The sequence below is a fragment of the Oryza sativa genome, chromosome 8 (assembly GCF_034140825.1).
Source record: "Oryza sativa Japonica Group chromosome 8, ASM3414082v1".
Classification (NCBI taxonomy): domain Eukaryota; kingdom Viridiplantae; phylum Streptophyta; class Magnoliopsida; order Poales; family Poaceae; genus Oryza; species Oryza sativa.
In genome coordinates this window covers 15630694-15646789 of record NC_089042.1, presented here as the reverse complement: position 1 = coordinate 15646789, position 16096 = coordinate 15630694, and the positions used below count along the sequence as shown (strand labels likewise).

General features: G+C 42.4%; 1 protein-coding gene across 1 annotated transcript; it reads right to left on the bottom strand.

Annotated features, from left to right (window-relative positions):
* Positions 1-10835: 10835 nt before the first annotated feature.
* Positions 10836-15849, bottom strand: LOC4345332 (histone deacetylase 6). Its single transcript, XM_015792602.3, has 6 exons — positions 15235-15849; positions 12792-13232; positions 12558-12700; positions 12040-12130; positions 11821-11955; positions 10836-11274 (listed from the first exon to the last, which is right to left on the bottom strand). Exons 1-6 carry the CDS (start codon positions 15775-15777, stop codon positions 11251-11253), a joined length of 1377 nt encoding a protein of 458 aa, XP_015648088.1. The 5' UTR covers positions 15778-15849; the 3' UTR covers positions 10836-11250.
* Positions 15850-16096: the final 247 nt, after the last annotated feature.

Here is a 16096-nt window from a genome sequence, read left to right as displayed (position 1 = left end):
ACCTGATTCAAATTTAAATTTGAATTATATCTGATTCAAATTTGAATTTGAATTCAAATATTATCTATATGTAGTATTTCTATAAAGTTTATACACCTAAAGTTTATAGACCCAAAGTTTATAAGTCAAAAATTTACATACCCGATTCAAAATTGAATTTGAATTCAATTTTTTTATATATAGTATTTCTATACATAAATTTTTCTAACTTTTTGTTTTTTTAAAAATTTTGTGGTGTAGAAAGAGAAGAAGGGGAGGAGGAAAGGGGAGAAGAGGGACTATAGGGGGAGGAGAGCGCGGGGTGATCGCTGGGATACCCCTATTGGATGCTGCTTTTGCACGAAAGAATTGTCTGGGTTTTCCTTAAAAATAAGAAGTTTGGAATATGGTTCTCTGTTAAAAATTAAATCCTGTGATTTTAGTTCAAATTTCATATTCTTCTTCATGTATACCGCCAGACTTTCGATATAAGAAAGTCGATCCCTTTATAATTCTTCCACCACCATGGGCGACAGGGTGTTCGCTTTGATTCTATATCAACTTTGTACAAATAGACGATGATTTATCAACATCTTCAAAGTTTTGACATGTACAATTTTAAAAATCATTTTATTTGTCGCCTATCAGAAAATTAGTTTCAGGTTCCACGGTATTACGAAAACACCATTTGGAGGAGTTTAAGGAAGCTCGAGGTGTAATATTGGCATTTCATGCCAAACTACACACATGTTCCAAACTAATCTATCTGGCTTATATGATGTGACCATCAAGTATATGTATACAACCAAGCATGAGAAATATAAACCATTGCTAAAGAATACATCGGATGAATGGAGGATCTACAAGATATTAAAGTCCAATGAGTTTTGGAATCCAGTTCGGCCTCCGGAGACAGCACTGACTTCAAACGGACCTAGCGCCTTCATACCAACTCCGATTTGGGTGATCTTAGACTTGATGGAAAGCTTATCTTTCTACCTTTCAAACGCATCCAGACTCATATCCAAATTCATTCTGAGTCAACGGGAATCGTCAAAATAAGACAGTGTTGTTGCTGAAACCGAACTTGGGCCTTGGGCCTTGTAATAGACTAGGCCCATCTCGGAAATGTCTCCATCCACCTCCACGAATTAGCACTTAACCCTAGCTTTATTTTTCTCTATAAATATCTTTGTACATCCTCAAAAACAATTGGGCTTTGTTTAGTTGAATTTTGCCAAGTGCTATTCACCTTCTCTCTAGTCCTCGCTCGATTAGTCGGCGACCATAGATTCAGAGCCCCCAATAGTTGGTGTGTTGATTTGCCGGGTCGATTAAATCTACCACTTCAATCACAACTATTTTTTTTGTGCTTAATCACCTATTCGCAATATTTAGATTGCATCTTATCTTGTTCTTGCAGTATTCTCTCGTTTGCATTGCAGGGATCATCAACCGCGCGTCATGGTTGGTACGACATCGTTCGTGGTGTAGCGATTGTATAGCGTCCTAGACTTGTTCTGGTTGGTAGCCACGTCGCAAACATCGCACTCGATCAAAGCGAGAGTTATCCCCCTTAGCAGAAGATCGGGCCACGAGAGAGAGCATCATCATTATATATATAATAACATTTTTAGCAATGATGGGCACCGATATAATATATATCACCATTTTTCTCATGTTCAATGGATGAAATGTCCATGGATGTTTAATAGAGCTTCAAATATGGAACGAATCCGGAGTTATGAGGTTAGGAAAAGAGAGTGATATCCATCTTATATATTAACATGTTTCATTCTTATACAAATTTAAAATTTTAGGACATGAAATAGCTCCAACTCTAAAATGTATTAGGGTTGTGGAGGTTAGGAAATGGTAACTCTACCTTCCCATGTGTTTTTCTGGAAAAAAAATCCACTTGTTCCGCTATTGAAAAAATTGAGATTCTAAGAGTTAGAAGCTTTATCAAACAAGGCTATGGAGAAGTCTCAACATAAAACAAATTTAAAGCAATTTAGAAAGGATCATAGTCTTCTCGCAAAGACCAGTGAGATCATGTTCAAACCACTGTATGATTACGGGGGCGTCTACTTCGCACAGACGCGCGAGCAGGAGAAGTAGCGCACACTTTTTCCGTGTCGACGCAAGGCTCACCCACTAATTAAGTAATTAGCGTTAATTGTCATCATTAGCATTATTTTAAAGAAAAACCATATATACATAATTTAGTTACAGCTTTTAAAATAGTTGAAAGTTCTAAATTGTAGTGGAAAGATTTCGAAATTTGAGTAAAAAGTTTCCAATTCAAAATTCAAGTTGAAATTTTTGAATTTTGATATGAAAATTTCCAATTTGAGATGAAAATTTTCAATTTTAAGTTTTGAATTTTGATATGAAAGTTTTCAGTTTTGATATGAAAATTTTGAATTGTGAGTTGAAAGTTTTTCAAAATCGAGTAGAAAGTTTTCAAAATCGAGTAGAAAATTTTCAAAATCGAGTTGAAAGTTTTCAAATACGAGTTGAAAGTTTTCAAATCTCTAGTTGAAAGTTTTCAAATCCGAGTTGAAAGTTTTCAAATCTCGAGTTGAGAATTTTCAAATCTGAGTTGAAAATTTTCAAGTCCGAGATGATAAGTTGAAAGTTTTCAAATTTTGACTTCAAAAATTCAAATTTCGAGTTGAAAGTTTTCAAATCTAGATTGAAATTTTTCAGAATTTGACTTCACGTATAAATTTCTCTTCAATCTATTACTTAAAAAAATCTTTAAAAAAACAAATCTTATCTTAATTATCATCATTATCTTGACGGATTGGTTACTATGCGTTCGTGTGCACGTGATTAAAAAAATTCACGCTGAGAAAAAAATTGTGAAAAAAAAATCATGCGTGTGATTGAGAAATCCATGGAAAAAGAAAATCAAAACACGTCCTGCTAGTTGCATGGGCCTTACGAAGTCACGTGGGCCTGTTGCATGGGCTTTACGTAGTCACGTGGGCCTGTCGGAAGAGTGCGCGCCGGCAAAACACATAATTTTTTTTATTTTTAATTTTTTTATTAAAAGTTTTACAAAAATAATTTTCTATTTCAAAAATTGACAGAAGTACTCGCCCGCCGCCCTTTGGGTGCCTTCCCAGAGGGCGGCGAATGTGACGTGGCAGACGGCCGTTCGCTCTCGGGCGACGGCCGTCAAGGAAATTTGCAGGCGGCCCCCTTGCTGCCCTCCGCTAGGGCGATTTTACACTGTGCGGGGGGCCGCCTACAAATGGGCGGCGAGAAGGGCATGGAAATTTGCAGGCGGCCCCCTTGCCGCCCTGGGGGAGGGCGATTTTACACTGTGCGGGGGGCCACCTGCAAATAGGCGGCGGGGGGCCTGGAATTTTGCAGGCGGCCCCCTTGCCGCCCTGGGTGAGGGCGATTTTACATTGTGCTTTATTTGAGAAATAGATATTTTTATAAATAGAAAATTGTTATCAAATCTTTTGTATTGAAAACTATACAAGATTAAAATCTCCAAGATTGGTGAAATACAATTTTATTATTTTTTTAGTCTTACGCATACAAAAATTCACCACCATAATTAAATATTTTAATGATAAGATAGATAAGAAGTGCCATCGATACACGGTACAAATTTATCGATCCCGACGAATCTAGCCTGCGGTAACCTATCGGCCCCTTCTAGGTCAGTCAATATGCATTGCATTCTCGTGGTCCTTCAATCGTTGATACTCTACTTGTGTTTCTGACTCTGTTATCTTTTGGCCATGATATGATGGAGTGACATTGTCGATCCATCGAGTAAATCCACACATCGTTGGATTGCCCTGAAAAAATACTAATGTTATTCAGTTTGGGTAGAAATTTTGTGCAAATCATAGCGGATTTTGGAAACGGTTAGACATACAATGAAATCGTTGTCTACATTGGGGCAGACAAAATATCTCCTTCCAAATGTTTGTTCTGCAAAGGAGGTAGCCACCTAGCAGCGATCTCTGCACCCACACTTTGAACGCTCGGACCATTTAGGTAACCCTAATGGATTGTTCCTCCAGTCTAAGCTTGCAATTTCCACCCAACGTTCGTACTCCATCAAAGCATGAATGAACTATATGGTCGGTTCAGGTTGCGTTATCGGCCCGCCACTGGAAGTAACTCTGACTGTGTCAATCCATTGTACAAATTGACATTTCCTTGCATCCTCCTATGTACATCCATTGTGGGGATAGTTAAGTTAATGATAGTACTGAGGAGTGATGAAAAGAATAGTTGTAATTACCACGAAATCATCGTCGACAATGTTTGGACACACGAAACACCTTTGTCCTCGAGTTCGGTGCCTTACGGACCTTATGACCTGACAACGGTCACCACAACGACACTCCGGACGCTCACGGCACGTGGAGAGTCCTAGGGGATTTACCTGCCATTCTAAAGCCTCAGCAGCAATTCGACGTTCATGCTCATCCTTCCGCCTTAGGTAGTCCGATCTTGTTTCACTACGTGGGTATGCACGTGTTCCGTCGTTTTGTGGGTTCTCCATGTCTACCCACTCGATGAAGTTGCACATTGGAAGATATGTCTGCGTAAGATGTTACAATTGTGTACGAAGAAGTTAGTTTTTTATCCATTTGAACTTCGAATAGATGAATCATACCTGATCAAAGTTCGTGCATTGGAAGAATCTCCTGCCCCGAGTTTGTATCATGGGGGAAGACTTGAGTATGCATCCATCCCCACAATCGCACAAAGGACGGTCACACCATGGTGGAAACCAACCAGCGAAAGGATCGCTCTTCGCCAGTTGAGACGCTCAAGGAATGGCGCTTCCATTCTCGTTAGTTGTGTGCTAGTTGGAAATAAGATATGAAGAGGTTGCCTTCAGCTTGTCAATTATATAGCGTCGTTTTCAGTGCAATATATGTGCACTCAATGAGATACATTATTCATTAGATGTGACAAGACGAGCACGCGCGGGTGTGATTCACTTTATGTCAGCAGGCAGCGCCGAAAGTTGATAGTAACTACTCGAGCTGGCGCTTTTCATGTGTGCTGTGGTGGACTGTGCGCGCTAGTGGATCTGACACTACCGTGAAGCGCCGAAAGTGTGTTGTTGTGAGCATAAGTTGTTCTAGCACCATATGAATGAAAATAACTATATAGGCGAGAGAAACACAAGTAGTACTGCAGTAGTAAAAGCAAAAGTAGTACTGCTTTACAAGTTTGTAAGACAAAAGAAACGGTCACATAAGCACTGAAGAGGTAGAACACTACTGACGAGGCCTCTTACCCCTGTCCCTCCTACCCTGCGCCCTAACGTGCCCCTGGGAGTATGTGAGTCGATCCGGTGGTATGGCACGACCAACCCGTCCTACCTGTACAGGTGTGACCTCTGGCTGCTCATGAGTGTGCGCCTCTGGAGCTCCTCCAAGCTGAGAGGAGCCTAGTATGTCGTGGTCGTGCGCACCGTGCAAGTCATCATCGTAGAACTGGCTAGTAGGACCAGACCTACCGGCGTGAGACGAAGAGGCACCAGTACCGAAAATCCCGGCTGGAAATCCTACTGGACAAGGACCATCAGTTTCATACAGGTATTTAATAGTATTAATAAAAATTAAAGTACCGTGTGGGCGAGGGATCGACGCTCCGTGAGAGGAAGAGCTGGCGAACGCACCCGAAGAGGTGGCGAACGCGCCGGAAGCGCTGGCGAATGCCCCTGCGGAGCTCGCGGAAGCGCCGGTCGTGCCTGCGAACGCGCTCGAAGGCAGACGAGGTCCTGCGATGATGAAACGTGCAGTTAAGAAGTGGTGACGTATTCGTGCAAAAGCTGAAACAAAAATGAACTAACCTCTGGGCTGAGCACTACCGTGCGAAACCGGTGCTGTAGGACGCACTGCTCCGACGCTAGGGGCGCTCGAAGGCAAACGAGGTCCTGCGAGGATGGAACATCAAGTTACGACGGGGTGATGTTTTCATACAAAAACAGAAACAAAACTTAAGAAACCTCTGGGCTGAGAAGTACCGTGCGAAACCGGTGCCGTAGGTCGAGGTCCTGCTCCGACGGTAGGCGCGCGAGGCCGTGGTTGTACCGGACCAGCTGGAGGTACGACGTCCACAGCGCTGCAACAGGAGAAGACGCGCATGACCGCACGCATCTTCTCCTGCATCCGGTCGAAGGTCACCCTCTGCTCAACGTCAGTCAAGTGCAAACCTCTGTTCAACCTCACTTGGACAGCGGTGATATCGGCACTGATATCCCGTGAAGCATCGGCCTATGCAAGATGGAAATAAAAAATTCAGTAATTGTCCTATATTATACAAGATAAATGAAATAATTGTAAGAACTAATACAAATTCGACGTACCCCCACGAAGTAGTCTCGGTCACGGTGCGTGGGATACGCGTCCGTGACAGCGGCAACATGCGGCTCTGGGGTGTCTGGAGTGAAGGTCACACGCGCACGAGTGCGAGGAAGGTACCAACGGAGGTAGTCACGGTAGTTCTCCTCCGTGTGTGGGAAGAGCTCATTGATCACCTCCTCTGTAGCTAACACCCAGTCGTCAACGTACTGCTGTACACGTGGAGCCCAAAGTGCGCCTGCTAGCTGTCCCCGTCGAGTCAACCTATGAAGAGAGGTAAATTATATGGCTCGATGAAGTAATTAGCATAAAAATTTTGAAATGAACAATCCGAACTCACGAGATGTCGGCAGGGAGGACGGTCGGCTCCACGTTGCCCGGAAACACCTGCCTCAGTCCGAACTGTCTCATCACACGCTGCGGGCAGTGAGGCTCGACGAAAATGTCGAACACCATCGGCAGGATGGTGAGCTAGTAAGCCTGGTCACGTGTGCACAAGGACGAAAGTCCTAGCGGTGCTCTCGCAGCGACGGCCTCTTCTGTGTACGGCTCCCAGATGACGTCGCTCGGCTGGAGACAGTCAAACTCAAACACGAAGTCCTGGTAACCTCGTCTCACCTGGACGTGAGTGTAACGACGCTGCAATAAACATGATCGGAATTAGACATGTTATGTGATGATAAAAAAAGAAGACGACTGATAAACTTATGACGCAGCAAAGTTGCACTAACCCCACGTCGACACCAGTAAGTCCCCATCGTGGGACCGTCCTCTGGCCACTGCGCGTTGCGACCAACCCCGTAGGGTTCGCTGTCCACCACTGGTCGACCTATGGCAAACCTCTCGGCTGCCCAAAGCTGAAGCAACATAGGGCAACCAGCGAAGATCGCTCCCGCGTCGGTCTTCGTGCACGCCTCACAGAGGGCACGGTACGTGGCTGCTAGCATGGCAGAACCCCAGCTCCACTGCGGCATGTCCTGTGGCTGAGCATCCGCGATGGACCGTGCGTAGTGGACCAGCCGGCAGTCCACAGCGTGCCCGTGGGTGCTAGTGAACATCACCCACCCGAACAACCACAACAGGTACGCCTCAAGGGAGCGTCAGACCGAGTAATCATCAGCGTCAGGGTGGAGAAGATCCGCCTACAATTAAGAATGAAATGTTAGTACAAAACAATCTGTTGATCGCAAAATAAGCATGTATGATAATAACAAGTTATTTACTTACAGTGAACTAAAGCAACCAAGCCTTGCTAGGCCCGACGGTAGAGTACGGGGGAAGGGTGTTGGGCGGTCCTAGGTGTGGAAGGCGCATCACGTGCTCGAAGCGCACGGTGATATCCTCCTTCCAGCCAAAAACACCGTCCACGGGACCAACTGGGGCTCCTGCCAGTGGTAGCCCGAGCAGGTACCACTGCCAGTGGTATTTACCTGTCAAAAATGTTCCATCTATGCATAGAACAGGTCGACAATGCACAAAAGCATTGATGCAAGCACCCAATGAGAAAAAGGCTCTTTGCAGCACACTCTTTGTTCAATCATCAGCCGATGTAAATGTATGTAGGTCATAGTAAGTATTATTATTCCTCTGGGCAATGGTGGCTAACAGACGAGGCAAATTATCATAAGAAGCTTCAAATGTGCCATACCTTATCTCAATAATCTTTTGTTTGGCTCTCCAGGCCTTTGCATAGCTTATGGTGTACTTGAATTTGTTCTCGATGTGGCTAATAATTGATTTTGGTTCAAAGCCAATGTTACCAACAACACTGCTATACATCTCACTTGCCACAAAAGTTGAAGTGATGTTTCGGTGATACTTCTCCACCCCTTGTAAGTAGCACTGGTGCTCGGTCACAATGCTAACTTTCCAATAATCATTCCATTTACCCTTATATGCATGGACACGCCACAGACAGTCTTCCTTCATGCACCTCACTTCATACACATAATTTGTTGACTTGACCACCCTAAACTCTCTCTGCAAGGAAACTACCCAATGCTTCACTGCCTCCTTCATCTCATCCTTATGAGCATACCTAGCACCCTCAATTACCTCGTTCTCCTTATACTCCCAGGGTACATGATCACCCTCTGATATAGCAAGTCCAGAGAAGTCCTCATTTGCCCAATCAGTGGCCATTACATCACCTTCCTCATCAAATGATGCGTCGTCCTCCGCTTGCTCATTATCCGAATCTTCCCTCTCCATTTCATTAACAATTATACCGACTCTCTCCCCTCATCCGCCATGCCCATGGCCTGCTCCTCCCTTGGTTGATTTTCCTCATTTTGCATCGATGGTCCAACAACATCCCCTGCATTGCTAGGACCCTCCACATCTTCGGTTTGCATTGAAACATTTGTATCTTTCTCTTGTACCGACACAAATATAATGAGGGGCCATGACCGTTCAAAAGCCATTTCCACATACCGTCTCCAAGCAGCAGTGCTGTCCATCGGCATTAGTTCCCAAAAATAACCTTTTGTTGCACGACTCACTACAACAGATACTGACATTGTGTAGACTTCTTGGTCTATTCTAAATCCTCTCAACAACCAACTATAAATTGACTGAAATGTTCTCTCCGCAGGCCTATCGATGCCCTTAGATGTCATTACAAAATCTGACAGATCAACACCATCTAGACCAAATCTAATATTTCCTTCACCGTGAACTATCTGGAATGTGACCTTATTTGACATTGTGCCTGATGAAAACAATAACTACGTTAACCTCGCATTTCTGTACTACGCACTAAGTTACATTCTCTACAATATTGTTCTCCAAAATTCTAAAAGTAGGTTACGTTCTCCAAATCAAACTAAACTACATCTTACAATTAACACTACTGTCTATATCTCAATTCATACTATTATATTATGTGCTCTGGATCTACACATATGTGCTGTGTGCTACAGATCTGTTAAAATATATGGAACTAAAACTAAAACGCAACATATAGTACTCAAACATAACATATTAGTACAAATGCAAAAGAGGTATGGGAGCAAACCTGTGATGAAGTGAGCGAACCAGCAGGGCTTCGCCGCTCCCCTTCTGCTGCCCTCCCCTCTCTCTCTTTCGTTTTTTTTGGATTTTTAGAGATTATAATGAAATTTCAGAGAGAGGGGACAGGGTTATATAGGGGGGAGGCAAAAATCGCCCTCCCCCAGGGCGGCAAGGGGGCCGCCTGCAAATTTCCATGCCCCCCCTCAACGCCCATTTGTAGGCGGCCCCCCGCACAGTGTAAAATCGCCCTAGCGGAGGGCGGCAAGGGGGCCGCCTGCAAATTTCATTGACGGCCGTCACCCGAGAGCGAACGGCCGTCTGCCACGTCACATTCGCCGCCCTCTGGGAGGCGGCGGGTGACTACTTCTGTCAATTTTCGAAATAGAAAATTATTTTTGTAAAACTTTTAATAAAAAAATTAAAAATAAAAAAAATTCAACACATACATGCCAATTAGCAAACGCGTATGATTAGGCCTCTTGTCGGTCTAATAAAACCCTGGTTATTCTGATCGGAGACTCTACTGGAGGTCATGACCGATCGATCTAAACGATAATCCTAAGTCAAAGTCAAATTTACTTACGTTTTTTATGTTTCCTTGCTTAGGGTTAGGGTTTGTAGAGTCCTAATACATCTCTAAGCCTAATAAGATATTTTGAGAAGCTTTGTTCATGCAAGATGATCTCTCTGATAAATATAAACAGCCGAAGGCCAAATAAAACAACAAACAACCAAATAAAACAACAAACAATCCATTACCAAAACCAATATACTATGCCTACATGTATATATCTTCTTACCCTACTTCTATCTTTCTTCTTTTATCCTCTGTATGTTCACCCTCCAATCCTATAATTGCTTATCGTCTCTTGACAAGATTCCTCCCGGATGATTGTTTGCTAGCATGTATCCCCGTGGTAGTACATTGTTTATCGTCTCTCATCTTTATGAGAATGTCCTAACTACCATACCAAACAACCTAACACAAACCAACATGAATTCATCTTGATAAGGTTCCTTCCAGGTGATTGTTTGGTAGCATCTATCCCTTGCGGCAGCACATCTCTAGTGCCGTTGCAAATCACACACAAGGTGTTCAGTGTGTGTTAGCAGAGGACACGTTTTGCGTCAACACAGTCCACTGCAAGTTAAGCTACAACATGAATTATTATCCATCAGCTTTCTTGATGAACGGACCAGATTATAGCTACAGCAACGCTTCTACAGTGACCTACAGTAGCTGTTATAGTATCGAATGAATAATGTCCTTAGATTCGATCTCACAGCGGGCAGTGGAATGCATGAAGTTGCCCCCAACTACACCTGATCCGAATGACCACGCCTTTCAACGACAACGGACAACGCCTTCCAACGACCAACAATGGACAATCAACAGTTCAACACGCCTTCCAACGACAACTATAATAGCAGTTTCATTTCAAAAAATAAAGAAAAAAAAAGAAGCAGCCGCAGCAGCTATGCTGGGAATTCACTTGAACTAATTTTCCCTTCAGGCATTCTTTAATCAAAATATGAATGACAATGCGGTTCAGATGGATTTCAAATGCCACAAAAAATAAGTTTGGACAGGCTAGGGGGAACTGATTGCGGATCTGCGGTATGAGTTCAACACATCGGAGAAGTATGAACATAAAAGAACTATAAATCCATATCAGCGCAAGAATCATTCTAGCATACACTCCTCTGGCACAAACCATTTGAGGATGTGCCGCCGACTAACCAGAATTACCGACATGCTTGAAAGTTAGAAGCACCCAAAAAAGCATTCATTGTTTTGCAAAATGGTCAGGCGCAGATATCAGACATCTTCAGATACTTTCCTTGTTCTTCAGCATGCACGTACAAATCAGGAGTGCTGAGAACCAGAATCGCAGGATCTCTTCTAGGAATCATCATTCGATTCATCCTGCACGAATAACACTGAACTTTAGGCACTATGATCTTCCAAAAATAGCGCTAGCAACATACGGAGTTTTGCCATAACAAGCTGCAAGCTATTTTATTTGTTATTGCTATATACTCCCTCTATTCCAAAATATTAGGCACAACCATTTTTTTTTCAGATATTTCATAATACAAGGCGTGCATGCATGCAAATAATTAACTAGCACCTCTTCTCAACTAAATTATTGTTTTTTAAATCCTTTATCCTCAAGATCTCTAATCTTATTAGGTGCATGAATTGTATTTATTAGAGTGATCCAAACGAAGAGATGAAAATAATTGTTTCTTGGTCTTTGGGTTAAGGATGATAGTGCCTTATATTTTGGAATGGAGAGTATATGCTTGAGTGCTCACTTTGTCAATCTAAACTTAATTCATTAGTTAGATGGTTAAAATTTAACGTCAATAACAGAGAATATTCATCACTATTACGGCATCAACTAGAAATTCTCAAGAACAAAGTACACTATAGGATGGAAGAAAGATTCTCATAAGCATAAGTTCAAACCTTCATGACAGAGCTGGCAGATAAGTCATTGGTCTCAGTTTTCATGTTGTCAGGATCCTCTGTATCAGATTCATAAGCTCCTCCACTCCATAACCTACTGCGCTGAGGTGGTCTCTTGTCCATGTCCTCCTCTTCCTACAAGAGCACATTCTCAAATTTGCACAACAAAGCAAGAAAACGAATTAACAGAATAATACAAAATTATGCCAAGAGAGTAACCTGCTCTGGAGCTTCAGGATCTGATGGTCTGTCATGGAACTGAGTGCTCGGAACATGCTCAATTTTTGAGAGATGATCCAATATCATGCTCCTGCAGATCAGTCAAATGACAAAAATACATTAACCACTACAGAAAGGAAATGAACACAAGAAGCAGTGAGAAAATGGACCCTAGCAACAAAGTGCAAGGAGCGATGAAAGTGGTTTTCACATGATCTACATTTGAAAATTACAGAATATGGGAACACACTTCAAAAAGATACAGTCACAAATTCATACAGGGTAAAAAATGAAACATTAATTGAAGGTGTGAAGTTTCAGAGACATTCCAACATTTTATAGCAATGGTGATATGCTGAACAGTATAGATAGTGAATATGGAAACACCATTATAAATGACATGCTGAGAAAACTACTAAAAAACATCGCTTGAGGCACCCTACACAGAAGCTGATGGGCCAACTTATGGGAGAAAAAAAAAAGATGATTCAGCATATTGATAGAAACAGTCCACTTACTTTATGTTCTCCAGGTCTTTAGTCGAATTCAGGTTCTCCACACTTCTGGGTTGAATATGGAGATTATAATCAGGACCAAAGTACTCATAGTAGTCATTATAAGGTAACTTGTTATCAGGTTCAACTCCAACAGCAACTGCAGTCTATTGCAACAACCATATTCCATCAGAACTGTTCAGCATGAAACCAACAACTTCAATCAGTTGTACATGAAATAAGAGATAAAAGTAAGACCTCATAGCACCAGCAGCGAGCAACATTTCTGATGGTGTAACCCCCACCTCCCAAAACCATCATAGGAATATTGAATGACCTAAGGTAACGGAGGCAGTCTGCATGACCTTTCACAGACAGGTTGAAGCAACCTAACCTGTCTCCAGCCAAAGAGTCGGCTCCACACTGGAGAACAACTACATCTGGCTGATAAACCTCCATTACCTTTTTGATGATGCACTGGAACAGATCACGAAAGGTATCATCATCAATGCCATCACTCAGGGGCACATTTAAAGCATAATGTTTTCCTTCGCCTGCTCCAACATCAGTGATATGCCCAGTACCAGGGAAAAAGTCCCCATACTTGTGAAAGGAACAAGTCATGACTCGATTCGTAGTGAAGAAAGCTTCCTCCACGCCATCTCCATGGTGGACATCAATGTCTACATATAGCACACGCTACAACAAAAGAAGAATGATAACTATCAGAAAAATTAGGTAGCCATAGGACTGTTGTAGCAGCAGCAATATTCAATAGCATCAGAGAAGTGCAGTTGTGGTTTAGAAAGCCAAGATGAAATTCTTGATGTATTCCACAATCAACACACTAAAGCTTGATGAAACATGGATCACGATGCTGAATAAGTTTGCAACACATGCCTTCCAAATTTTATTAAGCCTGGTGATTAAAAAATTTAAAAGATATGTTCAGGACTTATTATATTGGAAAGTACGGTATCTAAAACAGTTCTCCAGGAATGGTAAATAATTACTCCCTCCGTTTCAGGTTATAAGACGTTTTGACTTTGTCAAAGTCAAACTGCTTTAAGTTTGACCAAGTTTGTAGAAAAAAGTAGTAACATTTTCAACCCAAGACAAACTTGTTATGAAAATATATTCAATTATTGATTTGATGAAACTAATTTAGTATTATAAATATTACTATATTTTTCTATAAACTTAGTCAAACTTAAAACAGTTTGACTTTGACCAAAGTCAAAACATCATATAACCTTAAATGGAGGGAGTAGTACTAAATGAATTACAAGTGAAAGGTACACATATAGATCATGATATTTCAGCAGCAACATTTATTGTAAATAGATGCGAATAATTACATTAAAGCCAGTCATATGAGCAACAAACTGGATGAAGTATCTGTGAAAGTAATACTGGACTGAGTTACTGATAAATGGTCAGAAAACAATCAACAGATGGTTCCAAAAAGTCCAAATCACAAAGATTAATGCTGCATGCATATCAAAAAGAAAATGTTGTCTAGCAGTAAAGTAACCAACACAACTATATCACCAGCAATACCACATATTCCAAAACAATCCATGCATATAAAAATTCCATTTAGGATATACATGTTAGTTCACATCACAGAAAAAAAATATTCTTGCTAACAATGGATGAATGGACCATTAAAGATACATCCCAGTAAGATTGGCCATATTAACCATTTCACATCACATCTATGTCACCTTCTTTTCAGTTAAAACTAATGCCAATACCTAATAATCAAATCAGATAAACAACTTACTGACAGAAAAAGTAACCATATGAACAGTAATATCACACACTCAATAAATATACAAACTAGTTAAAATTTAGCTGCAAAATCACTAGGAATGTGGCTGCAAAGCTGATTTATAAAAGAAAAGATGATAACTACTTTATTCGGTCACACAGTTTTTTTGGGTGTTGTTAAGGCTTCTAACATGCAGCCTTGAGCTGATTTGTGTTCGAACATATTTTGTACATCCCAACCAAGTTATAATATTCTGAAAGCATTTTTAAATTTTTATAGACAACTCAACCAGCTGTATTTAATGTTGATCAATCTAACTATCTAAGCATTCACAAATAAAATGTTGGACAACATTAAGACAATAACCATGCCCATAATGTCACTAGTAACATAAGCAACCTCCGCTCATAAAAACTCAGCAAAATCCCCAAAATGCACCATTTGTTTCAAACTTCCTCAAATATGTCGGGCCAGGTAAAAACATAGAAATCATTCATATATCTAAATCCAATGAAAACAAACAATTAACACTGAAAGCAAATATGGAATCCTATTGCAAGATTAAACAAACACACGAGCATGAACGCGTGCATGCACTCACAGAAAGAGATAGAGCCCTTTAAATTTCTACAATCACCTAATCAGGCATCCGAACAATAGTAATTTCTCCTCGCAGTGTTGGAAGTCAAACCACCAAATCCCTCCCCAAGTCTTAGCATCTTCTTCACCACGCACTAAAAAATAAAAACTAAACCGAAACACAAACCCAATGCACTCAAATATTCGCGTCCATCAGCGGGAACCATTCCAATTCGCATCTAAATTTAGACAACGACCTCCAAATCGTAATGCCCCTCCTCCTCCTCCGATCACAGGACAGGTACACAACACAACCAAGGCAAGCATCCCAACAAAACAAAGGCATACCCTGTGGAACTTGAGGAGCTCGAGGATGGCGAGGACGATGTCGTTGACGTAGCAGAAGCCGGAGGCCTCGCCCTTCTTGGCGTGGTGGAGGCCCCCCGCCCAGTTGACGGTGATGTCGGCGTCGCCGCGGTTGAGCTTGACGGCGGCGCCGATGCTGCCCCCCGCGGAGGCCTGGCAGAAGGGGAAGAGGCCGTCGAAGACCGGGCAGTCCTCGCCGACGTTGAAGCGCTTGACGGCGCGGGCGTCGAGCAGGGCGGGGTTCCCGGTGGCGGAGGCGAGGAAGGCGACGTAGTCGTCGGAGTGGAAGCGGCGGATGTCGGCGTCGGAGGCCGGGTAGGGGCGGGAGAGCTCGAGGAGGCGGTGGAGGCCGTAGTGGACCACCAGCGAGTGCGCCATGCGGATGCGATGGGGCTTCATCGGGTGCCCCTGCCCGTAGTAGTAGTCCCCGATCGACGGCTCGTAGAAGTAGCTCACCCGCCGCCGCCGCCCGTCCTCCCCTCCCGCCGCCGACGCCAGCGACGCCCCCTCGCCGGACGCCGCCATTTCGGAGGATTTCTTCTTCTCTTTTCTTTTTTTTTTCCCCTTTTTTCCCCTTGTGGGAAGGGAAGGACCTTCTCTCTGCCTTGTGGTTTCCGGGGGTTTATAGCCAAGGCAAGGAGACGGGAGGGACAGAGGGATTCAGTTTTTCCCTTCTTTTTTTCCTTTTCACCCTACACGTCATAGAATTTATAGGTTTTCTGCATTGGTTATTTTTCGACATTTTGCATTAACTTTTTTTTTGAAAAAATGGCATATTATTGTAATTTTTACCTTTTTATTCAAAATATAAGGATTTTTGGGTTTCATAGTTTTCATCATTTTA

Excerpts from the sequence above, each read along its gene's own strand:
- LOC4345332 (XM_015792602.3), bottom strand. The coding sequence starts at position 15,777 with ATGGCGGCGTCCGGCGAGGGGGCGTCGCTGGCGTCGGCGGCGGGAGGG. Across the intron at positions 13,233-15,234 it reads AGCTCCTCAAGTTCCACAGG|CGTGTGCTATATGTAGACAT; the intron begins GTATGCCTTTGT and ends CTTTTGTTGTAG. Across the intron at positions 11,956-12,039 it reads ATCCTGAAGCTCCAGAGCAG|GAAGAGGAGGACATGGACAA; the intron begins GTTACTCTCTTG and ends GTGCTCTTGTAG.